Genomic DNA, 26,077 nt, shown 5'->3' on the forward strand with positions numbered 1-26,077 from the left:
TGACAATCAAATAGAAGTTTGATAAATGGAAACAGGAACAGTGCTCTGGGCGGAGGAAACAGCACCAACAGGTTTGTGCGATATGTTCCGAAGATACGAGCTACCTGGTTTGCCTGACATTCAGGGACAGCCACAGGCAGTGACGGGAAACTAAAAGTAGACAGGTAGGTTGCAACCAGGTTAGAGAGAGCCTTGAACACCAGGTCACGTTGTTTGTTATAAGCCTGTAGAGACGGACAAAATCCATTGTTGAAATCCAAGGAGTTAAGAAAACATTATCAATTTTTGGGTCCACTGGGATGAACATAGATTATGTTTTTTTTAATAATTTGTCTTATATTTTATTCTAATTCCCTGTACTTATTCCTAAAGAAAATGCTTAGAACAGCATTCTCTAAGGAGAGCTTTCTATGTGCTGTAAACATAGGGAGTATAAATGAGTGGTAGGGCTGGGTGTGGTGGGGCTCACGCCTGTAATCCTAGCACTCTGGGAGGCTGAGGCGAGAGGATCACTCAAGGTCAGGAGTTCAAAACCAGCCTGAGCAAGAGTGAGACCCCATCTCTAAAACTAGAAATAAATTAATTGGCCAACTAAAAGTATAGAAAAAATTAGCTTGGCATGGTGGCGCATGCCTGTAGTCCCAGCTACTCAGGAGGCTGAGGCAGAAGGATCGCCTGAGCCCAGGAGATTGAGGTTGCTGTGAGCTAGGCTGACTCCAGGGCACTCACCCTAGCCTGGGCAACAGAGTGAGACTCTGTCTCAAAAAAAAAAAAAAAAAAATGAATGGAAGGTGTGGAATAGCTCAAGGGATGAGGGGAGGTGGGCGTGGGGCGTGGGGAATATAGCTACCAGGCTGTCCGGGCTCTTCAGTGGAACAAACCTAGAAGGGGGAAGGTGAAGAATTGATGTTATCCATCACAAAGTACAGTCAACAGATTAATTCCTGGGGACTACAGAAGAAATGGCACAGAAGAGAGCCTGAAAACCTTCGGGGAGCCTATACATTTCCTCAGGAACATTCAACAAGGGTTTCTGCTGTGATCCCTGTTAGCTTCTATTTTTAAATGGGTATGAAGACCTAGACAAAACACCTTAGTCACATATCCTAACAAGAGTCGATGAGGAGGCCCTTTTAGATACATAAGGCAGTACATTTCTTAGCCCCAAATCCACTTTCAAGGTAACTATAAGGGATCATTATGATTGAAATGTCTGAATTCAGTGTACTATGGTTGAGGAGAGGGCATATCCTTTGAAGACAGACAAACCTGAATTGGAATTGACTTTGCTACTTACTAGTTGGGTGATCTTGGGCAAGTTATCTAACCCTCTCACCTTCAGTTGCCTCCTTTGTAAAAAGCAGAGAATACCCGCCACTCAGAGCATAGGGAGGCTTAATAACAGGGTATGGGGAAATGCTTTCCTTCAAAGTGCCTGGTACACAGCTGATACTTGTTTCTTCCTTCTTCGAGAAGTCAGTGCCAGATAAAAGGGGAATTGCCAATAACCAACATCCTGTAAGCCTCCAAGTTCAACTTCCTTTATTAAAACTTTGTAAGAATTGCTAAGTAATAGCAAAATAGATTCATTTCTTTTTTCTTTTTCTTAGCTACTCAACAAAGCAGGTACTAATGACCAGAAAAAAATGTCAGATACGCACACTTAAAAGAATAACAACTTGTACATCTCAATGGTCAAAAGAAATAGAACCCTGTTTTAAAAATGGGCAAAAGATCTGAGTAGACACATCTCCAAAGAAGATATACAAATAGTCAAGAAGCGCATGAAAAGATGTTCAACATCATTAATCATTAGAGAAAAGCAAATCAAAACCACAATGAGAAATCACTTTGTACCCACAAAGATGGCTCTCATCAAAAAAATAGACAAATATTGGTGAGGGTGCAGAGAAGTTAGAATCTTCATACACTGCTGGTGGAAATGTAAAATGGTGTAGCCATTGTGGAAGTCTGTTTTGCAGGTCCCCAAAACATTAAACATAGAGTTACCATATGATACATTAATTCTACTCCTGGATATATACTCCCACAAATTAAAAACATGTTTGCACAAAAACTTATACAATAATGTTCATAATAGTATTTCACACAATAGCCAAAAAGTAGAAACAACTCAAATGCCCATCAACTGATGAACGAACAAACAAAATGTGGCATAGATATACAATGGAATATTTGGCCATGCAAATGAATAAAGTACTAATAATGTGCTACAACGTGGATGAACCTAGAAAACTTTATGTTAAGTGAAAAAAGCCAGACACAAGAGGTCACATATTATTCTGTTTATATAAGATGTCCAGAATAGGCAAACCCATAGAGACAGAAAGTGGATTGGTGGTTGCCTAGACCTGGGTGTGTAGGGGAGGGGGAAATAGGGAGAGACTGCTAATGGGTATGCAGTTTTTCTTGGGGGTGATTAAAATGTTCTAAAATTGATTGTGGCAATGGTTGCACAACTCTGAGTATACTGAAAGTCATTTAAGAATTGAACAATTTAAATTAAGGAATTGTTTGGTGTGTGAATTCTATCTCAATAAAATTGTTAAAAAAATAAAAAAGAGGGTGATAGATTGTCAGACCCTGGAATATAACCACCTGCTTCATTTGACTGTAAGGATTACAGGGCTCAGGCTGCAGATGGAGGAAGGCACTCCAACCACATCTCAAGGATCTAGGGAGTTGACCCTAAGTGACCTTCAAGTCATTTATTGTTATTCTTTTCTTGGGCATGGAAGTGGTATTAGGACCTGACCTCTGGGATGGATAGTCTCCATGGGCCTAGCCTTGCTTTGTGGTCTTCAACAAACGGCCAGCCCCTCAAAGTTTATCTGGCCTTGACATCAATTCTAAGAGAATCCATAGGACCTGGGACTTCTTGCAGTCATTAGTGAATTTAAGTCCCAAGCCAGCCAGCCTCTCAAAAAGTTCAGCACACTTCATCAAAATCTCCTTTTGGGCCTGGCACGGTGGCTCACACCTGTAATCCTAGCACTCTGGGAGGCCGAGGTGGGTGGATCCTTTGAGCTCAGGAGCTCAAGACCAGCCTGAGCAAGAACAAGACCCTGTCTCTACCAAAAATAGAAAGAAATTAATTGGCCTACTAAAAATATACATAGAAAAAAATTAGCCAGGCATGGTGGCACATGCCTGTAGTCCTAGTTACTCAGGAGGCTGAGGCAGGAGGATCACTTGAGCCCAGGAGTTTGAAGTTGCTGTGAGCTACGCTGATGCCACAGCACTCTAGCCCAGGCAACAGAGTGAGACTCTGTCTCAAAATAAATAAATAAATAAATCTCTCCAGAGTTCATACTATGCAAGGGGCAGAAGGGCCCCCCAATGACTAAATTTCAGTTTGTTGACTTCAAAGGTTGCTATTTCTCATGAATCTGAGTTTTGTGGTGTTAGACTCCTACATGCTACAAGAGTATCCATGATACTTTAAGAGAGAGAGAGAGAGGGAGAGAAAAGGAAAGGGAAAAAGAAAAAGAACACCCACAGGAGAGGGCCAGGATATGCTAATACAGAAAATGAAACACTCACTTCCATCCTTAGGTCATCGTTCATCCTGATGCTACCTGGAAGATCTGTTCCTGGGTGGGGGCCTCCTGTGAGGCCTGGGCACCTGACAATACAAAGTAGAATTATTTACAGCAGGTAGAAAAACCGCACATTTTAGCAGATACCAAGCTATAACATAGTTCCCACTCCTCTTCCCCCAGTCCCAATTTTATCATTTTTCTAAATAAGTTTATGGCTTAAGACACGATGAAAGAGAGACTCCCACCTTCATCAGAGAGAGATTAAAACAACAGAAAATCCAGACAAAAAAGAAAATGGAGAATTCGCAATTCAAAGTCTTCCTTCCCTACCCTCAATACAGGAAGGACATTTCACTGGGGCAGCTAGGCCTTCCAAACTCCACTGACATTTCTGAATTTGTCCTAAGGAAGGCCGGTCTGCGTACTTAAAAAGGCAGGTGAGAGCAAATGAGCATCAAAACAGGAAGGGGTGCAGGGACAAGGGTAGATTCCCAAAGTCTTGTTAACCTTGAGCATAAAAGACACAGAGATCTTGTCAAAACCTACGTGGGTTAACTTGGCAGTGTAGAGCCGATATTCCACTTCCTGAGACAGACCTCCTAAAATCCTTGCAGATAGGGGGCATTACGAGAATCTTTTGCTCTACTATTTGATCTCTAACCCTGGTTCCTGACCCAGAGCTCCTAAGACCTTTGTAATTTCCTGAGTGCTAGCGTTTGACACAGAGCTCCTAAATCCTTTGAAATTCCTAGGTGATGGGAGCATCTTTTTCCTAATGGGGTGACTCTTGGTGGAGTCCTGGATGGCTTCAGGCAGGGGGGGGCTGACTGCCAGGGGAACCAATCACGTGATCAGAGGGCTGGAACTGTCAGCCCCACCCCACCCCACACCCAACCTCCTTTGGCAGGAAGAGGGGCTGAAGGCCGAGTCGATCAACGACGACCAATGATTTAATTGATCGTGCCTATGTAATGAAGCCTCCATAAAAATCCTACAGCACAGGGCTGAGAGCGCCTCTGGGTTGAAGAACAAGAACACATCCTCGTGCCGGGAGGGCGGCACACCCCAACTCCACACAGTCAGAAGCTCCTGCACTTGGGACCCTTGCAAACCCTGCGTATCTCTTCACCTGGCTGTTCATTTGCATCCTTTAAAACATGCTTTGTAAGAAATGGGTAAACATAAATGCTCCCCTGAGTTCTGTGGGCCTTTCTAGTAAATTAAACCTGAGAAAGGGGTCATGGGAACACCCAAGCCATAGCCAGCTGGTCAGAAGTACAGGTCCCAACCTGGCACTTGCGATTGGCATCTGAAGTCTTGTGGGACTGACCCCGTAACCTCTGGCATCTGACACTACCTCCAAGGAAATAGTGCCAGAGCTGAACTGAGTTAGAGGATGCTCATTTGGTGTCTGCTGGAGAATTGGTTAGTGTGTGGGGGAGAAACCCAAACATGGTGTCAGAGTGTAGAGTTGAGAATATTATAGCAGAAAGTCTGTTGGTGACTGTGGGGTTTTTTTCCCCTTTAGATTGGAAGATCAGTCAGTGTTCTTAAAAAGAAAGGGAATAGGGTGCAGAGACAGGAGGAGGTTCCCAAAGGCATGTTAAGTTTGAGGTGTGAAAGGACTAGAAATGTGATCACAACCTACCTTAGTTAATTTAGCTGTATGTGGTATATTCCTAAAAACTAGGAAACATCTTACGTAGTCTAATTTGTCTTTTAAATTTTAGAATGGAAATTATGAAATTCAAAAGAAACAAGAAAACTACAGCGATGTCTTTATTTTAAAATTGTAAATTTTGAGAAAGTTAGAGAAGTTTCGCAATAAAGGTGTTATGATCTCAGAACATGAAAATCTAATCAACTAAAAATGTTAGGCAATGGGGCTAGGCCACCAATAAAGAGTAGGGCAAGGCCAGGCAAGGTGGCTCACGTCTGTAATCCTAGCACTCTGGGAGGCTGAGGCCGGGTGGATTGCTCGAGGTCAGGAGTTCAAAAGCAGCCTGAGCAAAAGCGAGACCCCATCTCTACTATAAATAGAAAGAAATTAATTGGCCAACTAATATATATAGAAAAAATTACCCGGGCATGGTGGCGCATGCCTGTAGTCCCAGCTACTCGGGAGACTGAGGCAGGAGGATCACTTGAGCCCAGGAGTTTAAGGTTGCTGTGAGCTAGGCTGACGCCACTGCACTCACTCTAGCCTGGGCAACAAAGCGAGACTCTGTCTCAAAAAAAAAAAAAAAGAGTAGGGCAAGTAAATTTTGCTCTTTTAACTTACTTGTGTTGTCTTGTCACAGCCAAAGCACCATCCTTTATTTCTTCATATTTGGGCTTTTCACACGAAGCATGGATTTGGTTGGCTACACATGAAAAGGACGTCACTTCCAGCCTTGGAATTGTTGTAAGACTATCCAGAGATAAGGCATCTGTAACAGAACAGAAAAGAAGAAAAATAGAGATTGATTTCTGGTTCAAACTATATTAAAGAATAAATCCTTCCCCTCTTAAGAGATTGGGCCATTTCTGAAAAAGCAAAACTCAACTCAATTCTATTAACATTTTAACATAAATACCTTTGATGTCTAGTTACATGAGGGTGGAAATGCCAATTTTTTTTTAAAGGGGGTTTTCAGGGAGGCCAGAAGACCTTTGCATGATACAACAGGAAAATTGAGTAGTGGCAGCAGAAACTGAAATATTTACTATCCAGCCCTTTACCAAACAACTTTGCAGACTTCCGAGGAGAAAAGCATTAGATGTTGTGATCAGAACCTGTCAAAGAGTAATGCAGGAAATAGATTGGGATGACAAACCACTTTTTTGGGGAAACCATCTCATTATGTGTGTTTCTCAGTATAGGAAGCAGCAGAGCTTAATGGGAAAAAAACATGAGCTTTGGAGTCAATCACAAATTTGTAGTTCAAATCCTGGCTCTGTCACATACAAGTTATGTGATCTTAACTAACTAACTAAGCCACCCTGGGCTTTAGTTACTTATACATGAAGTGAGAGGTGACTTTGGGCAAATTACTTATTCCATGTTCCTTTTTTCTCATCTTTAAACTGGGAATTACATAAACACCTACCTCATGGGAATGTGAGGGTTCAATGAGTTAATAGACATGTTAAGAGCATAGCACTGTGCCTGGTACATAGTGAGCGCTCTTCAAGGGTTGCTACTGTTGGTGGTAATTATCACCGAGTTATTGTGAATATAATAATCTCTATAAAGCACTAATCTATCGTCTGATACACATGGACACTCCATTAGTAGTGGCATTCTCAAGTTTAAATGATCCATAAATCACTCTATTTACTCTTTATTCCTTCTTAAATTTATTTTGATGATCATCCCATTTCTTTTGACATTTCAGAACCAGACATTAACTTTTGCTTTTAACCACATCCAGGTTGTACTCAGAGATGTCACCACTTTGAGCATTTCCTAGGATAAAGCTCTTTCTCCTTAGCCTGCCATTGAATAATAGTCTACGACTTGACCCACACCTGCTTTTCCTTCTCCAAAATTATATTCTACTGTATCTCAACCTGAATCCTTTTGTTTCCAAAATGACTTGTCCAGCTGTGACTCTTCTTCAAACAGTTAGGCCTTTTGCATTCTTACTTCTCCTTTTGTTGTTGTTTGCTCATATCACTCTCACCCATTGGAATACATTTTTTTTTTTGACACTTTTTGCTTTTCCAAATCCAACCCCTCTTTCAAGGCTGATTCAACTCTATCCTCTTCTATGGAGTCTTCTTTGACTTCTCTGAGCCCACATCTCATCTCCTCCTCTACCCCTGTCTGTGAGAGACTTTAGGATTTATACTATATGATGCATCATCATATAGTGCCTTACACAGAGTAAGTGCCCAGATATATATTGATTGACTGAATTCGGGGATAAATATCTAGTATTCAACAATTCTTCCTATATGAATACAATTGTGACTAATTATTTTCCCTTTCCAATGCATCCCACCCCCAGCCACGTTTGAGCAGGTGTAAGAAGGGGCTACCCATTCTTACCCAGCAGAGGTGTGTACCAGCACGTATGTTTCAAGGTCAGGGGTGTCTGATGTATTCTTGCTTCCTGACCACCATATGGTTTGTGGCAACACTGCTTCTGAACAGAAAACCAAGGATTATTAGCTGTCTAAAGGAGCGTAACATAACGCATTTCATAACCTACTCTCTTCACCTTCCAAAATAGAAAGACTATCATTAGTCTCAAATGACCCCGTGAGAGAGGTCAGGAAGGAAAGAAATGATGTCAAGTAAAAAAGCTTTGATGCGTTTGATTAAATATACCCTATAAGTAAATTATAATTCTTATCAAAAAATCACAGTTCAAAAACTTAGCATCATCAATTCCAAATAATTGACACTTTGATATAAACAAAGGCTCTGAGAAGAAAAAGGTAGGAGTGAGGGGGCAAGCTTAGTGACAAAATGCTTCATGATACTGCGATAAAAGATTTTGAAATAGTGCTACTTCTTAGGACCAACCAGAATTGTATGTACACGTATCTGAAAAAATAAGAAAAGAAAAAAATAGATATCCATTGCTTCATCTGATAATCTCTTAGCAATACAGTTTAGGATGCTAAGGCTTCCAATACACATGGGGCTTAGCTTTCTATTTTGGCATAGATGTGGATTCTAAATAATTTCAAAATGCTCATGCTAACCAATTTTTCTTTAAGAGGTTGTTGTACTGTATTTGTGCAGGACAGGGGATCATAGTGAGGAAATCTTTCATCTAAAAGGCTCTGTCATGAGAAAATGGTGGAGTGCATTCAAATACAGAAAGAAGAAAGTGTCAAAGATACAAAACACACTAGACTTCAAATATGACACTACCTAAGGTGGGTAAAATTGACTAGTTTTTTTTTTTTAATCTCATATTCCACTTTAAGGGAACACATTTGTAACTGTAAACCTCTCATTGTAGTTTCCCCATCACTTGATCTAGGAATGAAATCCAAAGATCACGGACAAGAAACAAAGATTTTTTTCACTGGCATTTTTAGGAAGAAGCCAAAGGAGCTGGTTGGAGACAGAACTCAGAGTAGTAAAATGTGTCTGTGAAAAATTTTTAGCAATAAAATGATGGCCTCGAGCCAAGATGCAGATACATATCTATCATAGTTACAATACAAAATGTTGGCGTTCTTGAGATGATTAAAGCATCTTTAGATACGGAGGTTTTTCTAGCTCAACTTATAGCCGAGGGCTTTTTAGGCATTCTGCCTAGCTTAATCTTCCACATGAATAATTTTTTTTTCCCCTGCTTAAACAGATGTGTCTGCATTATACCCAGGAAACAGATCCATGCAAATATCACCCTCTTTCCTCCTCCGTCCCCTTCTTCAGCGCCAACCTGGCTGGTCCCTTATGTTCTTCCTTTATGAGCAAAAGGGAGACTCACCAAGCATCATAAGGGAGAGAAATACATTGAGCTCTACCAGGGATATACGGAGACATGCAGACAGAAAGAAGTAGAAAGTTTAATTCAAATAGGAAAAAGAAAAAAGCAATAGTGACTAGTAAAGCCTATTCAAAGCCTACTGGAAATTTCAACATAAGATTCCGAATTGAAGGATACACCCTTATCCTCAGAAAGGAGGTGTCTAAGACTAAAAAACTGGCTCTTTGCTAACAGAAACAGTGCCTGGGCCAAGTAAATTCTAAAATGCTTCCTCTCTGGAAGACATTATCAGGAGCCTCAGTAATGTGAGCTCTCCACTCTTGTATTGCTAAATGCTTTCAGTGTGTAAGAGAACAAAGCCCACCAAAGCATCTTCTTCTAAGTTGCTTATTTAACTTAGTGATTAAAGTCATCTATAGATCATGAACTAGCTTCAAAACCTTACACAAGTCAGACGTCTTCCCCACACAGTGAGTAAACACATATCACAGAGGTTTTTCTTTGTGGCTGTTTTTCTTTTTACCTGAAATAGCAAGCCATGGAGTCTCCCTTCAATTAACTTCTTTCGAAGCAACTCAATTGTTGCTACAAAGAGAATGTATAACCAGCTTCAATATGACCGTTTTGAACTTCCTTTCTCTCAATGCATATCATTGCTTCGTAAACTTTTAATGGCTTTACATTTAGGGCCCGAAGGAAAGGAGAGGGGAGAACTATGATTTCCGAGAATGGCATTCTCAGCTTGTAGCTGGGGAAAACGGAAAAAGCAAACTGGAACAGCTAACCTATTATCACCCTCGGGTGTTTAAAATTTACCTTGGTAGCTGCAGCAAGTGAATTGTCTTCTAGAAGTGAGTCGCAGAATTATCCAATCTTAAAATAAGAATACACCTTAGAAGTCATTCAGTCCAACCTCCTACCGATACAGAAATCCTCTCACCTAGAAACCTCTGCTTGAGCCCTAGAATTACAGCCCTAGAAGCCCAGAATCCTACAAGCAGATCTGAGGATCATGAAAACACTGGTGTCCAGAGGACTGAAATGTCAACTGTCAGAGCTGAACTTGGACTCATGGAACAGTGCTCAATTCGGGGTACTATTCTGTGAACTTAAAAATATTTGCCTTTCTATTTTGCTAAAACCAGCTTGCCAGTAACTTCCCAAGTCTTATCCCTGAAACAATGGAAATGGGGGGAAATATCTAACTCTTTGATTTCCATAACAACACATTATTTGTTGGACATGCCATACTCTTTGAAATATAGCCAAGAATGAGAAAATAAATCCAAATCTTTTGAACAACCAAAATAGCTACTGATATCCGTGCCCTTTATTCCTGTGGCAAAACTCACACTTCGACTCAGGCAGTGGGCTCTGAATGTATACGTAATTCTCACTAGCTTGACTGATTTCTCGGCCCACAGAAGATAAAAAGCAAAAATTTAAACAAGGTTAAGGAACTCTGCTAGATGGAAGCATATTAATAGCTACCACTATTTTTTTGTTTTTTTTACCACTAACAGCCAGAAAAATTATTAACAGCAGATACTCTGGTATCCAAAACACATAGAAATCTGGTGCTTCTTATTTTATAGATCAACAGTTTTATGTCTTAATAGCCTGAAGAAATTCTGAGTCATGAACATAATGCTAATATATGTGAAAAGGAGTACATAATCTAATTTTTAATTGTTTTTCAGGAAAAAGGGCTTTCTATTATGTAGAAAATTACCACATAAAAGTTTTATTTTATAAGACTCATTTTTTTAATAAAAATAACTTGTTTTTCAACTAAGCTTGGCACAGCACAGCTAGGCCCAGTAAACACATTTTTTAAAAAGTATTTCTAGTCGGGTGCAGTGGTTCACGCCTTTATTCCTAGCACTCTGAGAGGCTGAGATGGGCAGATTGTTTGAGCTCAGGAGTTTGAGACCAACCTGAGCATAAGCAAGACCCTGTCTCTACTAAAAAATGGAAAAAATTAGCCAGGCATAGTGGTGCATGCCTGTAGCCCCAGCTACTCGGGAGGCTGAGGTAGGAGGATTGCTCGAGCCTAGGAGTTTGAGGTTGCTGTGAGCTAGGCTGATGCTACGACACTCTAACCCGGGCAACAGAGTGAGACTCTGTCTCAAAAAAAAAAAAAAAAAAAAAAAAGTATTTCTAACCTGTTAAAGTAACTAAAATTTTTTTTTCTTATTAATACTCAGAACTTTAGTAAAGATTAGATTTTTGAAAAATCTCTGTGTTAACTGAATTAAGGGAGAAGGCCCTGCCTTCTCCTGATCTATAGCTAAATAATACCAACCAAAGCTTTCAGAAGTGGCCATGTTTCTGAAGGTCATGTATCTCTAAAATACAAAATAGTGTCTTAGAATTACCAAACTAATCTTATGGTTCAGAATTATTCCATTAAGAAATAATGAGTTAGTATAAGACTGTCAAAATTACCCATCTGCTTGCCCACCAGGCAATCTTGGGTTTTAGACAGACTCTATCTCAGAGCATTCAAATTGAAAACCAGTTTCAACAGATGTTTTGTGCAATGTGTAGCAACTATTTCCATATTTTCCACATGGCAAAACAAGCTGCCTTATGGCCTCAATTTGCATTGACCTTTGCATAATCTTTGTGTGTTTGAAGTTGGACCTGCAGATGTCTCTAGAACATTTAGTCTTCCTACAGAAGCAAAACAATGGCCACTGTGTCCCCTGCTGCTGTCACCTGTGATGTAGGATGGGACCAGGTGTCGTGGACACAGTGCCTTTGCAGGAAGCTGGAATACAGCAACTTTCTAAACGACTGTGCAATGAGGCTTGAGGGCAAAGGCCCCACAATTAATTGACTCTTGAAAATGAAAACCATAACATCATTAGAGCTGTAATAATGTCAGCTAGCGATGATGGTTGACATTTATGGAATATAGACTTTAATAACCCAATTTATATATTAACTGAAAAAAAAACCTCATGTTCTGCAAAATTGTGTATTAAAAATATCAGGGTTCATTAAAAACCACAGACTAAGCGAAATAATTCACTATATTATACAATAACACACACACACATATATCTGTCAAAGGACTTACATGCAACAAAAAAAGGACAAACAACCTATTTTAAAATGGGCAAAACACTTAGAGGCTTCTGAAAGAAGACATACAAGGGTCAATCAGCACATGAGAAAGTGTTCATCATCATCAGTCATCTGAAGAATACAAATTAAAATCGCAGTGAAATACCCGGTAGAGTGGCTGAAATGAAAAAGTCTGGCACTTCCAAACACTGAAGGTCTGCAACACCTGGATCTCCCACACACTGCTGGTTGGGAGAGTGAAATGCTATAAACACTATGGAAAACTGACACTTGCTTAAAAAGGTAGAGCCACAAATACCCTATGGCCTAGCATTCTATTCCTAATTATTCTACGTGAAATAAAAACACATGTCCACACACAAAGACCTGTTACGTAGATGTTCTAGCAGCTTTATCCATTACAACCCCCAAAGTGAAAATACTTTATATATCCAAAAATAGGAAAAAAATAATCAAATTTGGAATGCTTATACAAACACATGCAACTCAACAATAAAAATATATTCCTTATATATATATATTCCTGATAAACACAATGTAGATGAATCTCAAAATTATCATGCTGGGGGAAAGAAGAAAAACACACGAAAAAGTACATACCGTGTAACTCAATTCTGGAATAGGCTAAACTAACCTGTCAGACTAGTGGTAGCGCCTCCTGGTGGTGGAGGTGGGGAAGAGGCATTGACTGGGAAGTGGCACAAGGGAAGACTCTGGGGTGATAGAAGTTCTGTGTTTTGATGTGCATTTATCTAACTGGTTGAACAATACACTCAAGATCTGAACATTTTATGATATGTTAAATATACATGAATAAAAAAAGAATGAAAAATTCTAAGAACAGAAACACCAGAGGGTTTATGAGATAAACAGGGTTAGGAAGAAATATAGGCAACATTATAACCAGAGCACTAACCCACAATTATTAAATTATTAGTGCCTAGGAAGATAACATAGATAACTCAGACATGATCTTAAAATGCCTTACAGGATACCAGAGATGCACGGAGACAAGAGAGCAGAAATGCCAGTGATGCTTAGCTTTCACTGGAACAGTGCTCGTGGGGTGCAAAGAAAACGCAGATGGAAGTGGACCTCAGAGGCAGAGAGAGGCTGCCAAAGTGAACACATAATGGGGTAAGATCTGCCAGAGATGAGGCTCTGCAAGGCTGGGGTTCATAATCTCAGGGGAAGAAGGCCCAGGTGCAGATACTTGTTTTTTAATTTTCTCAAAATAAAGCTGAGAGGGCTCCTGCTGCCTGTTCAGCAGCCAAGCTAAGGGCTTTTTCCTCTCCTGCTGAAGATGTGAGTTCTATTCCTACCAGTCCAAATCCCATTCCCAAGAAAATCATGAATGAAACAATGTAACTTCCATATTACACTACCATGTCATTCCCCATTTACCTATCACAAATGAGGTGATTCACGTCATAGACACGTGCTCTAGCACAGCATGTATACCAACTGTGGCCACACACTAACTACCATTTTGCATTTGACATGTTATTTATAATTCACAACAACTGCATTTAACAGAAGAGGATACGGAAGCTCAGAGAGGCAAAGTGGTTTACTCACCTATACACGCAGCTACTTAGAGTTAGAATACAGGTTTAACTTTCAATCCCATGCTCTTAATCATTATACTACATTTCCTGGATAATTTCATCCATAACTACATTTTTCATTTGGAAAAACTTGGGTCCCCATCCCACTGGAGCTGTTGAGCAAGCTGTATTTAGCTTTGGTTTTTTTTCTCCTTGGCACTCATTCCAACACTTTCTTTAACTGTCTCAATCACCTGGATCCCCTCTTCTTTGGCATATTTCCATCTTGTTTACTGACTACTGAGGATACATAGCTCTCATTTGCATCCATCCTCACAGCTGTAAGGCACTTTCCTCTCCCATACTTCGTGCCCTCCAACCTAAGAATAGCAAGCTAGAAGAGAGTGTTCAATGCAATTGTTTAAGTGAAAAGTCTTCTCTAAGGCCGGGCAAGGTGGCTCACGCCCCGGACTCTGGGAGACCGAGGTGGGCAGATCACTCAAGGTTAGGAGTTCAAGACCAGCCTGTCTCTACTAAAAGTAGAAATAAATTAATTGGCCCACTAAAAATATATAGAAAAAATTAGCCAGGCATGGTGGCACATGCCTGTAGTCCCAGCTACTCAGGAGGTTGAGGCAGGAGGATTGCTTGAGCCCACGAGTTAGAGGTTGCTGTGAGCTAGGCTGAGACCACGGCACTCTAGCCCAGGCAACAGAGTGAGGCTCCGTCTCAAAAAAAAAAAAAAAAAAAAAAAGAAAAGTCTTCTCTAAACTATGAAGTTCATATGCAGATACTATATTCAAATAAGAAATTATAATATACAGGAGGGTCTCAGGATTTTTCCCCAAGGAAATATTTATGGTTCCTAAAGGTAATTCCTTCACTGTCTATTAAATGACTGACTCAATGAATATTTCATATTAGATAGGGATGAGAGATGGTGAATAATAAGGGATGATAGTTGAGATCAATTAGTCTATGATTTCTGTACATAAGATCATCCTAGTATGTTCCATGCATACACTAGAGCTAAGAAACTTTTAAAATTTCCTTTCTAAAGCAAACACTCATTATCATTCAGTATTGCCTATGTTAAAAAGATGCTTAGATATAAACAAAGAAGCAGAAGAAAGAAAATACGTGAGTAACCACTCAAGAAATTTAATAGCTCTAATGGCACATTTCATGGAGGCATGCACACTAATTACCTCATAAATCAGTCCAGTCCTGATGGCCTTGGAAAACTTGAATAAGATTATTATTCAACACAAAGTTCAGGATTTCTAACCAAATATCACAAACAAATTCCTTGTTCCAAGTCTGTGAATACTGAGCACATTGATCTGAACATTTGGACAAACCAACTGCATCGCCACACAATTTGCTGATGAATCTTCTTAGATGGATCAGAAAGCAATTGCCCTAAACACTTCGTGAAATTTATTAAACTAGACAGAGAGTTTCAGAAAAGCTAAATAGATTTAAATATTTTTGTTTCCTGACTCAGAATTCAAACGTCTGACTCAGAATTCAAACAGCATGGGCGGCAGTGGCCATGGTGGGTTGTGCGTGGATGTGTTTGTGTGGTAACTGTCCTACCTCATTGACATTTGTTCACAGTCTATCTGGATTATCTTTTGTAGAGAACATTTGGAAAATATGTGCTATGTAGATTTCCTCCTTCTTCCAAAGATTGACTTTTAAGAGTATGATTAGAAAGATCTTCATAAGCAAATGGTCTTATGAGCAAAATCCTGATATGTATGCCTTCTTTGGGCAGCAAAAGACACAAGTCAGGGATTTCATAAATCCAGGCAGGTTATGAGCAACTCAAGACAAAAAGGAAGTGTCCACCCTACTGTATCCAGGCAGGAAAAAAAATACATGCATTCAACCCAAGACAGATTTCATATTCTGCTTTTAATAAGAGTTGAATCAATTATCCCCTGAGGATAAAAACTGGGAAGACAATAATAGCAAGTTCATAATATCAAGAATGTATACTTTGGAATAAAAGTTACAAAGTTGACTCTTCCAAGAAGGTAATATAAGGAAATCATGGGGAGAAAAAAAGGGACATAAATTCTTAGTCGTTTATAAAACTGGAGGATAATATTGATTTAATCAACAGATAAATATAGCTGGAACAAAAGATTAGTCCTCTGATCGCAGTGTCTAAAGCAGACACACCTTCAGCCAAATCTGGAATGCCTTATGATTCATGTCTCAACATGAACAGTTGTAATGACAAGGGAACCTTCTCCAATGCTCTCTGGGCAATAGTAAAACAACATATAAACTATGTAATTTAAAGCATGCCTTATATTGCCTAACAGAGTGAATCAAACTAAACTAATATGTAGAATTGTTGAAAACTGGCACGTTCACAAGGATTTAAAAATAATAAAATATTGACTAACCATTGCTAATTTGAAACTAGACAATTCTTTAAACTCTTAAGTAGCTTTCTCAAATAACAGTAGAAAGGGTATAATAAATCCCAAACACAAGCCTGAAATTTTCATCTCTAGGTTATCTCAAGCTTATATTTAGTTGTTTATTCCTCCAACCAACTAATTTTCTATAAAAAGAACATTTACACTGATAGAACAAGAAGCTAGCTTAACAAAAGCAGTTGTCTGATAAATGGCTAAGTTTTATTTTTACCACACGATCTTTCTAGAATAAAACTGGTTTCAAATAATGACATCTGTAATTTGACAATTGCCTTCTCACATAAATCCTTTTTAAATGCTTACGCACTTTTAAGCAATACAGAAAAATGACAAATATTCCTATTTTTAAAGTGCAAAGTGTGTATAAAAATGCATTAAAATTTAAAAAGGATATTTACACATATTTAATATTTTTATACATATCAAACTTATAATGATTTTGCCCAATCCCCTAAAATTACCACTGAAAAGAAAACAGAGAGGCAGAGCCTTTTCTACCATATGATGGGTAAAAACTAGCTAATAAAATCAGGGTAGAATATGTAAACAGTTTGCAATTTCAAATATTTCATGCATGCAAGATTTTTTTCTTCTTGTTTACTTTTAGAGATATTGAGAAGTTTTATTTCATTTTAAAAGAAAAAAAACAGTCACAGACAAATCCAGCTTGTTTTAAACAACCAAAAATGAAAGCTAATGGTTAAATCCATGCACCTAGCCACTAAGCAAACCTGTCTGAAAGCCCCCCTGCCTTCTCAAACCATTGCATTGCCATAAATCCAGTAATAATACCTCGGCTGTAATCTAGAAAAATGGCTGTGGTCCTTTGCCCCACCTCAGGGTGAACTGACCTGGGGCATAAGTGAATATTTGCTACTCACTTTTCAGTTTCCTTGTCTTCTGCCCAAGGGTCTGACAAGCGTCCGATAACTCAGCATTTAGAGTTTGCAGGTTCCGTTGTTCTGAAATTGCTTCCTCTAATTTCTGCAGTAGGGACGCAGCTTTTTCCCTGGCAGAGTGGGCTGCCCGATCTCGATCCTTAACCTGGATACGGGTAGTTAATACTGGATTTTAGCAGTGCGGCCAGGAAAGCAAGCGATTGAGAGCCGCTCACTCTGATTATGCACACAAAGCTGAATAAAAAAATGTGCTTTTCTTCTCAGGGAAGTGATAAGCCTCTCCTGAACTTCTGCAATTCTGTGTTTGCATGGGCTTGGTGTGCCTGAGCTATTTCTACAGCGGCAAAGTCCTGATATGTCAGCTTGCCTCTTTCTGCAGACTTGCCTGTTTCATCAGCGGGCTGTTGACACCGCCTCTCTTACACTCCCCCTGTACTTCCTCCGCCCGCTGCCAGTCGCTAGGGACTGAACTTCACAGTTCCTCTTTGTTTTTCTATTGTTGTTCCTCCTCCATTTTTATTTCCTGGTTTTAAGAACATCTGAGGAGACTTGTCCTGAATCTGATGTAGTCAAGGGCCACCCTACCTGTTCCTCTGCATCCGCCAGCCGTTGGCCGGCTTCCTGGAGCCTCTTCCTGAGGATGGCTTCCTGGTTGACAGCATCTTCTTGCAGTTGCCTAATGGCTTCTAGCTGTTTCTGACTAGAGTCAAAAAAAAAAAAAAAAAAAAAATGAAAGAAAGCAAGCAAAAAGTCCAAACCGCAAGCTGTCAGTGACATTTCATCTAAGAGTCACTCTGGGAAATTGTGACAAATTCAAACTTAACATACTTCCTCAGACATGAGAGGAAAAAGTGAAAGTATTTATGTACATATAGATGCTGCACAAATATAAAACCTTAAGGAAAGCAATCATATTGATCACTTAGCCTAATACCCCTACTTTACAGACAAGGACATTTTGTTTTCCTATTTTACACTGCTATTAAATATATTCAGTTCCCCACAAGCTACACGCACAGTACTCAGCATTGGTTGCACAGTTGCTGGGAGGATGGCTCACAATGAGGTCAGGGTGACAGGTGCAATACTTACACATCATAGCTAGCTTTTGCAGAAAAACAAAGGAAGGAGAGAAAAAAGGGGGGAGGGAAAAAAGAGAAAAAAGAAGAGAGAGCTTTGTCTCATGACCTTAGCCTTTCTCCTTAAGGGTTGTCAATCATGGTATAAGTATGTGTTATGAGCACAGGAAGGACCACACAGATGAAAACTGGCTGTGGACATTTCCACTACAGTCTTGTCTTTCTTTAAGTCCTTCCCCTTTCCCCTCTTCCCCACTACAAATGTCATAGTGTCATTATGTTACTGTATCCAACACTAATCTCCAAAATACGTTAAAAAATGCATTTGCTTTTAGCTGATGAGATTATTTAATCTGTGCTACATGTCAACATATCAATGATTAGCTGGCAACAATTTAACTTAAATAAAAGAGGGATGATAAACTTTCAAAGCAGTGAGGAAGATGTAGGCCTTTTGCTTGCCTCTCAAATGTTAAACTATAATCAGAATCCCATGCACACTGGCATAAATCTACACCGGTTACAAGAAGGTTACAAGACCCGGTTACAAGAAGGACCATGTAAGAGGCAAGAATGGTTTCATAGAATGCTTTACCGTACTGGTAAACAAGTAGACAAAATGCTAACCAAAAATAAAAACTACCTAAATCACCACACACAATCTACTGAGCATTCTTCAATAGCATATGGTCAGTTGTTTCTTGTTTTGTTTTGCTTTTTCCTACTGAGGCAGAACATTTAACAGGAGATTTACCCTCCTAACAAATTTACAGTATTGTTAACTATAGGCATACTGTTGTACAGCAGATCATTAAAACTGATGCATCCTATGCAGCTGAAACTCTATACCCATTAAATAGCAACTCTTCATTTCCCCTTGCCCCTAGCCCCTGGAAACTCCCATTCTGCTCTCTACTGTATGAGTTTAAGATGCCTCAGGTAAGTGGGATCATGTGGTATTTTTCCTCCTGTGATTGTCTTATTTCACTTGGCATGAGGTCCTCCAGGTTCATCCATGTTGTCACGTGTGGCAGGATTTCCTTCTTTTTTACAGCTGCATAATATTCCATTGTATGTATATATTACGTTTTCTTTATCTATTCATCTGTGAACATTTAGGTTGTTTCCAAAACTTGGCTATTGTGAATAATGCAGCAATGAACGAGAAAATGTAAATATCTCTTCCAGATCCTGATTTCAATTATTTTGGACAAATACCCAGAAGTGGGATTGCTGGATCATACGGTAGTTCAATTTTTAATATTCTGAGGAAATTCCTTAATGTTTTTGCATAGTGCCTGCACCATTTCATATTCCCCCCAATGGTGTACAAGGGTTCCAATGTCTCCATATCCTCACCAACATTTATTATCATTTTTTTCCTATTTTTAGTAATAGCCATCCTAACAGGTATGAGACAATATCTAATTGTGGTTTTAATTTGAATTTCTCTGATTAGCTATGTTGAGGATCTTTTCATATACCTGTTGAACATTTGTACATCTTTTGAAAAATGTTTATTCAACTCCTTTACTCATTTTAAAACCGGGTTATTTGGTTTTTTGTTATTTCTTCCTTTTCAATTTGTATGCTTTTGTTCCCTCCTTGCCTAAATGCTCTTGGCTAGGCCTTCCAGTACTATATTGGAGACAAGTTGCAAGAGTAGGCATTCTTGCCTTGTCCCCGGATCTTAAAAGCTTTATGTTTTTCACCATTAAGGTGTTAGCTGTGGGCTTTTCATATATAACTTATGTTGAGGTAGCTTCCTTTGATTCCTAGTTTGTTGATAGTTTTCACAGAGAAGACTTGAATTTTATCAGCGCTTTGTCTGTCTCTACAGAGATGATTATGCAATATTTACCCTTCATTTTGTTAATGTAGTATATCACATTAATTGATTTGCATATGTTGAAATCATTCTTGCATCCCAGGGATAAATGGCACTTGGTCATAGTGTATGAGCCTTTTAATGTGCTGTTGAATTTAGGTAGTTTATGGTTTCTTAAAGATTTTGCACCTATATTCATCAAAGATATTATCCTAGAGCTTTGTTTTCTTATAGTGTCCTTGTTTGGCTTTGGTATCAGGGCAATGTTGGTCTCATAAGATCAGTTTGGAACTGTTTTCTTCTCTTCACATTTTTTTGAAGAGTTTCAGAAGGATTGGTATTAATCTTCTTCAAATCTTTGGTAGAATTCACCTGTAAGGTCATCTCATCCTGGGATTTTCTTTGTTGGGAGGTGTTCAATTGCTGACTTAACACACTGACTGCCACACTAGAAACAATTTTTCCCTGTGGCCATAGTGTTTTATTATGAAAATAGAATAAAACTTCAAAAACAAAATGATCCTTTCTAATTTAGTGAAAAATGAAATTTATTGACTTCTATTCATTTAATCCACATTTTTAGAATTTGTCAATATTAATTATAACAATAAAAACACCAAGAGGTAAGATTTTCACAGACCAACTACATGGTTTTGCCCAGGTTTTGTTTCATAAAGCCCTGAGCTCAAAACTAGCATGAGTAGAATACAAGTCACATGGCAGTCTTAAATGCCTTACTCTTATACAGGTTTGTTTAGATTTTCTATTTCTTCATGATCCGGCCTGAGTATGGTATTTGTTTCTAGGAATTTGTCCATTTCTTCTAGGTTATCTAATTTTTTAGCATATAATTATTTATAGTAGTCTTTTATGGTCCTTCACATAATATTTTTGCACCTTTAGTTGTAATATCTTTCTTTTTTTTTTTTTAATTTTTTTTTTGAGACAGAGTCTCCCTTTGTTGCCCAGGCTACAGTGAGTGCCGTGGCGTCAGCCTAGCTCACAGCAACCTCAAACTCCTGGGCTCAAGCAATCCTACTGCCTCAGCCTCCCGAATAGCTGGGACTATAGGCATGTGCCACCATGCCTGGCTAATTTTTTCTATATATATTTTAGTTGGCCAATTAGTTTATTTCTATTTATAGTAGAGACGGGGTGTCTCACTCTTGCTCAGGCTGGTTTCAAACTCCTGACCTCAAGCAATCCGCCCGCCTCAGCCTCCCAGACTGCTAGGATTACAGGCGTGAGCCACCGCATCCAGCCCTTCCTTTCCTTTTTGATTTTGAGTCCTCTTTTTGTAGCCTAAATCTTTGTCCATTTTATCTTTTCAGAAAACAACTCAGTTTTGTTGTTTTTTCTATTGTATTTCTACTCCTTTTTAAAATTTTTGTTCTAATCTTTATTATTTCCTCCTGCTAATTTGGGGCTTAAGTTGCTCTTTTCCTAGTTCTTTGAGATGTTATTAGGTTATCTGAGTTCTTTTTTAATGTGTTTATCACTATAAAACTTTCTCTTAGTACTGCTTTGGCTGCATCTCATAGGTTTTGGCATGTTTTTGTTACCATTTGTCTCAAGATGTTTATAATTTTCCTTTTGATTTCTTCATTAATCCATTTGTTGTTCAGGAGTGTGTTATTTAATTTCCACACATTTGTGAATTTTCCAGTTTTCATTCTAGATTTCTAGTTTCATTCCATTGTGGTAGGAAAAAGATAATTAGTATGCCTTCCAACTTCTTAAATTTGCTAAAACTGGTTTTGTGACCTAACATGGGATGCAAAGGATATTCATGTGCATGTGAGAAGGATGTATATTCTGCTGTAGTTGGGTGGAATATCCTGTATATAACTGAGGTCCATTTGGCTTCTAGTGTTATTAAAATTTGCTGTTTCTTCATTGACTTTCTGTCTAGATGTTCCATCCATTATTGAAATTTAAATACTGAAGACTCCTACTCTCTTGCTCTCTATTTCTTCTCCCTTCAGTTCTGTAAGTGTTAGCTTTATATATTTAGGTGCTCTGATGTTGGGTGCATAGATATTTATAATTGTTATACCTTCCTGGTAAATTGACCCTTTTATCATTATATAATGTCCTTTTTTGTCTCTTATGATAGTTTCTGACTTAAAGTCTATTTTGTCTGGTGTAAGTATTGTCACCTCTGCTTTCTTTTGGTTACTATATGCATGGAATATCTTTTTCTATCTCTTCACTTTCAGCCTATATATGTATTTAAATCTAAAGTGAATCTCTTAGGCCAGGTGTAGTGGCTCACACCTGTAATATCCCAGCATTGGGAAGGCCAAGGCAGGAAGATCACTTGAGGCCATGAGTTCAAAACCAAGCTGGGTAATATAGCAAGACACCGTCTCTACAAAAAATTAAAAACTTAGTTGGCCATGGTGACACATGTCTGTACTCCCAGCTACTTAGGAGGTTAAGGTGGGAGGATTGCTTGAGTCCAGGAGTTTGAGGCTGCAGAGAGCTATGATCATGCCACCGCACTCTAGCCCAAGTGACAGAGTAAAACCCCATCCCTAAAAATAACGTCTCTTGAAGACAGCATATAGTTAGACTTTAGGTTTAAAAAAAAAAAATTGTAAATACTTTCAGCCCTCTATGTCTTTGCAAAGTTCAAACCATTTACATTTAAAGTAATTATTGATAAGAAAGGACTTACTATTGCCATTTTGTTATTTGTTTCCTGTCTTGTATGTCTTTCTTTTCCTCTCTTGTTGTCTTCCTTTGAGTTTTGTTGATTTTTTTTATTGATATACTCTGATTTTTATTTTTGTGCCTCTTTGCTAGGTATTTTCTTTGTGGTTACCATGGGACTTACATACAATTTCTGTGGTTCTAATAGTCTATTTTAAGCTGATAACAACTTCAATCACATACAAAAACTATATACTTTTACTCTTCCCCACCATATACTCTATGTTATTGATATCATAATTTACATCTATCTTTTGTATCCATTAACATATTTTATATAGTTACTTATAATACTTTTATATTAGAATTAAGTAGCTTATTCATTATCATTACAGTATTACAATATTGTATATTTGTCTACATATTTATCTTTATCAATGCATTTAATACTTACACATGGTGGTATATTGCTGTTTAGCATCATTTTGTTTCAACTTGAAGAACTAACTTCAGTATTTCCTCTGTGGCAGGTCTAATAATGATAAACTCCCTCAGATTTTGTCTGTCTGGGAAAGTCTCTTTCTCCTTCATTTTTGAGGAGTTTTACCAGGTATATTATTGTACTTTCATCCTTTTAAATATATCATCCCACTCACTTCTGGCCTGCACTGTTTCTGCTGAGAAATTTGCTGATAGTCTTATGGGTATCCCCTTTTATGTGATGAATCACTTTTATCTTGCTGCTTTCAAAATTCTCTTTGACTTTTGACAGTTTGTTTATAATCTCTTGGTGTGGATTTCTTTAGGTTCATCTTATTTGGGATCTTTTGGGCCTCCTTGATCTAAACGTACATTTCCTTCCCCAGATTTGGAAAAATGTTGCCATTATTTGTTTGAGTAACCTTTCCTTTTCTCACTTTCATTTCCTCTGGGATTTCAATAACACATATATTATTCCACTTGGTGATAGCCCATAAGTCCCTTAAGCTTTGTTCGCTCTTCTATTATTATTATTATTTTTTTTTTTTTGCTTTTTCCAATAACCTGTCTTCAAGCTTACTGATCTTTTCCTTTGTTTGATTAAATCCCTCTGGTGAATTTTTAGTCCAATTATTAATTCTTCAGCTCCAAGTTCAGTACTTTTTAGTATTTTCTAGCTTTTTGTTAAAATTCTCACTTTGTTCATACATTGTTCTCTAGACTTTGTTTAGTATCTTTATTGGATTCTCTGTCAGGTAAATCATTTATGTGTGTCATTAGGGTCAGTTTCCAGAGATTTATTTTGTTCCTTTGAGACATATTAATATTTCCCTGTTTCTTTATTTTCCTTGAGTCTTTGTGCTTTTACCTACACATTAGAAAAAATAGCCAGTTTCTCTAGTCTTCATAGACTGGTCTCCTACAGGAGAAAACCCTTAACTGACCCAGAATCCAGAGATTCCAGGGGGGACTCTCAAACGTTCACACTAGTCCAGACCACTGTTTTTCTTCTTAGCAGCCCCCAAGCATCTAAAGTATGCCAGGTTCTATCAATACTCTGAGACAGGTGAGACAGAAGCCAATTCCCTGGGTAGCTCCAAAAGAGTTGAAATATTAGATGCATGGTCCAACTTTTTCATCCTTCCACTCCCAGGGAAAAGCTGGGATCTAGCATTTTGCATCTGCTTGCTTTGCACTGAGCTGGGAGTAGGAGGCTCTGGCAAGTGCGTGCATGTTCAAACTGCCTTGTTTTCAGTGGCCTCCAGACATTTAGAGTATGCCAGTTCCCATCAGCACCATGAGACAGGTGAAACAGAAACAAGTACCTTAGGCAGCCCCCAGAAAAGCTTGAATGTTGGACATGTGGAATAATTCTTTTCTTCCCCAAGGAGAAGCAGGGAGCTGAGGAATTTTTCTGATCATATTACACTGTGTTGGGGGTAAGGAACATGGTAAGGGCTCCTCAAATTTTCATACCAGCCTTGATATGGCTAGTTTCATGCTTGCCCAGGGTGCAGGAACCTCTCAACTGGTTTCTGAATTTCTCACAAAAGGAATTTGGTATTGTATTGTTGTTGAATTAGTGTGTCCTTGTGAAGAAGGGTCCAGGGCTTCCTATTCCATTCCAAGTGATCCTTCTGACATCTTTTTCTCTGTTTTTTTTTTTTTTTTTTTTTAAGACATCCATTTTATCTTCTTTTCTCTCCTCCAGGAATAGCCTATGCTTTCAGAAGTGTCCATTATCTTCCAAAAGAAAGCAAAAGAACATTAAGGACCATCAGACATCCATATTTAGCAGGCGTCCTCTAACTACGGCCCGCGGGCCAGATGCCACCCACCTAGGACATTTATCTGGCCCGCTGGGTGTTTTTGCCGCCGCTGCCTGTCCTGCTTAGCAGCCGACTCGTCCCGGGCCCACAGTGCGCACTTTTCAACAGTCTAAGGGACAGTGAACTGGCCCCCTGTTTAAAAAGTTTGAGAACCCCTGACATTTAGTTATACTAACACTTTCAATATGCATTTCCACCTATAAGATAATAACTTTCTTTTATGAACTTTATTAATCAGTCTTAGAAATAGCTTTTTAAATAATCAGATAGTACTGTTAAAGATATTCAACAGATGTTGAACCTTCAGAGATTTTCTCCCTTAGAAATTTTTATTATCATGTTAGGTATACATATGAGCTTTGAGCATGTATTTTTAAATGCAACAACTGTCCTTGCTAACATGTTCTAATGCTAAATCTTGATTTCTATTCCAATCCATGCAAAACCCGCATCTCCCCCAGACTTTGCTATCTAAATATCACACCATTTACCTAGTTTTCAGACCAGAAACCTCTGAGTAAAGGATGACTCCTCTCTTTCTTGCATGCTCTACATCTAATTTACTAGTAATTGGCTCTGGCCCCCCCCCCAAAAAAAAATGTAGCTTTAATTTAATCATTTTTACCACCTCTATGACTATTGCCCTGGCCAACACTATATCCCTCACCTGGACTATTACAGTATCTCCTAACTCTAACTTTTTGGACCATGACTCAATAAATATTTTATATTTCAACCAGTACGTACACACACACACACACACACACACACACACACACGGCTGAAACAAAAATTTTATTAAGCACTACTAAACTCTTTCTATATGCAATGTACTCTTATATTTCCTATTTAAGAAATGGGTCAAAAAATTGATATCAGGATCTCCTAAATGGTGATCTGTTGTTGAAAAAACTCTTCTTCTCACTGCTCTCACTCTTGCCCTCTATAGATAATTCTCTACCTAGTAGATCTTTCAAAGCACAAATCATCTCTCTTCTCTGCTCATACCCCTCTGATGGCTTCCCACCACATTCAGAATAAAACCCCAACTCCTAAACGTGGACTGCCAGGCTGTGTGTGACCTGACCCCTGCCTATCCCTCTGGCCCCATCTCCTACCGCTGCCCGGGCCCTTGCCCCACCCCAGCTGTGCTGGCTTCTTGCTGCTGCTCAGACACACCAAGCTCCCTACCACCTCACGGTCTTTGCACCAG

At 38.8% G+C, this 26,077-nt stretch overlaps 1 protein-coding gene across 4 annotated transcripts in view; it reads right to left on the bottom strand.

Moving 5' to 3' along the window:
* IRAG2 (inositol 1,4,5-triphosphate receptor associated 2) overlaps positions 1 to 26,077 on the bottom strand; it is a 97,694-nt gene that overhangs the window by 34,963 nt on the left and 36,654 nt on the right. Inside the window, exons 17-23 of one of the 4 annotated variants that reach the window (XM_076007558.1) lie at positions 17,579 to 17,693; positions 16,976 to 17,138; positions 9,522 to 9,583; positions 8,259 to 8,339; positions 7,597 to 7,693; positions 5,845 to 5,992; positions 3,565 to 3,646 (exon numbers count right to left, since the gene is read on the bottom strand). In XM_076007558.1, the coding sequence (XP_075863673.1) occupies positions 3,565 to 3,646; positions 5,845 to 5,992; positions 7,597 to 7,693; positions 8,259 to 8,339; positions 9,522 to 9,583; positions 16,976 to 17,138; positions 17,579 to 17,693 (748 nt within the window). Of the gene's footprint in view, positions 1 to 3,564; positions 3,647 to 5,844; positions 5,993 to 7,596; positions 7,694 to 8,258; positions 8,340 to 9,521; positions 9,584 to 16,975; positions 17,230 to 17,578; positions 17,694 to 26,077 lie in introns of those variants that run through there. The other 3 variants (XM_076007559.1, XM_076007560.1, XM_076007561.1) reach the window with 3 other exon arrangements.

This window comes from Microcebus murinus, chromosome 10, assembly GCF_040939455.1.
Source record: "Microcebus murinus isolate Inina chromosome 10, M.murinus_Inina_mat1.0, whole genome shotgun sequence".
Lineage (NCBI taxonomy): Eukaryota > Metazoa > Chordata > Mammalia > Primates > Cheirogaleidae > Microcebus > Microcebus murinus.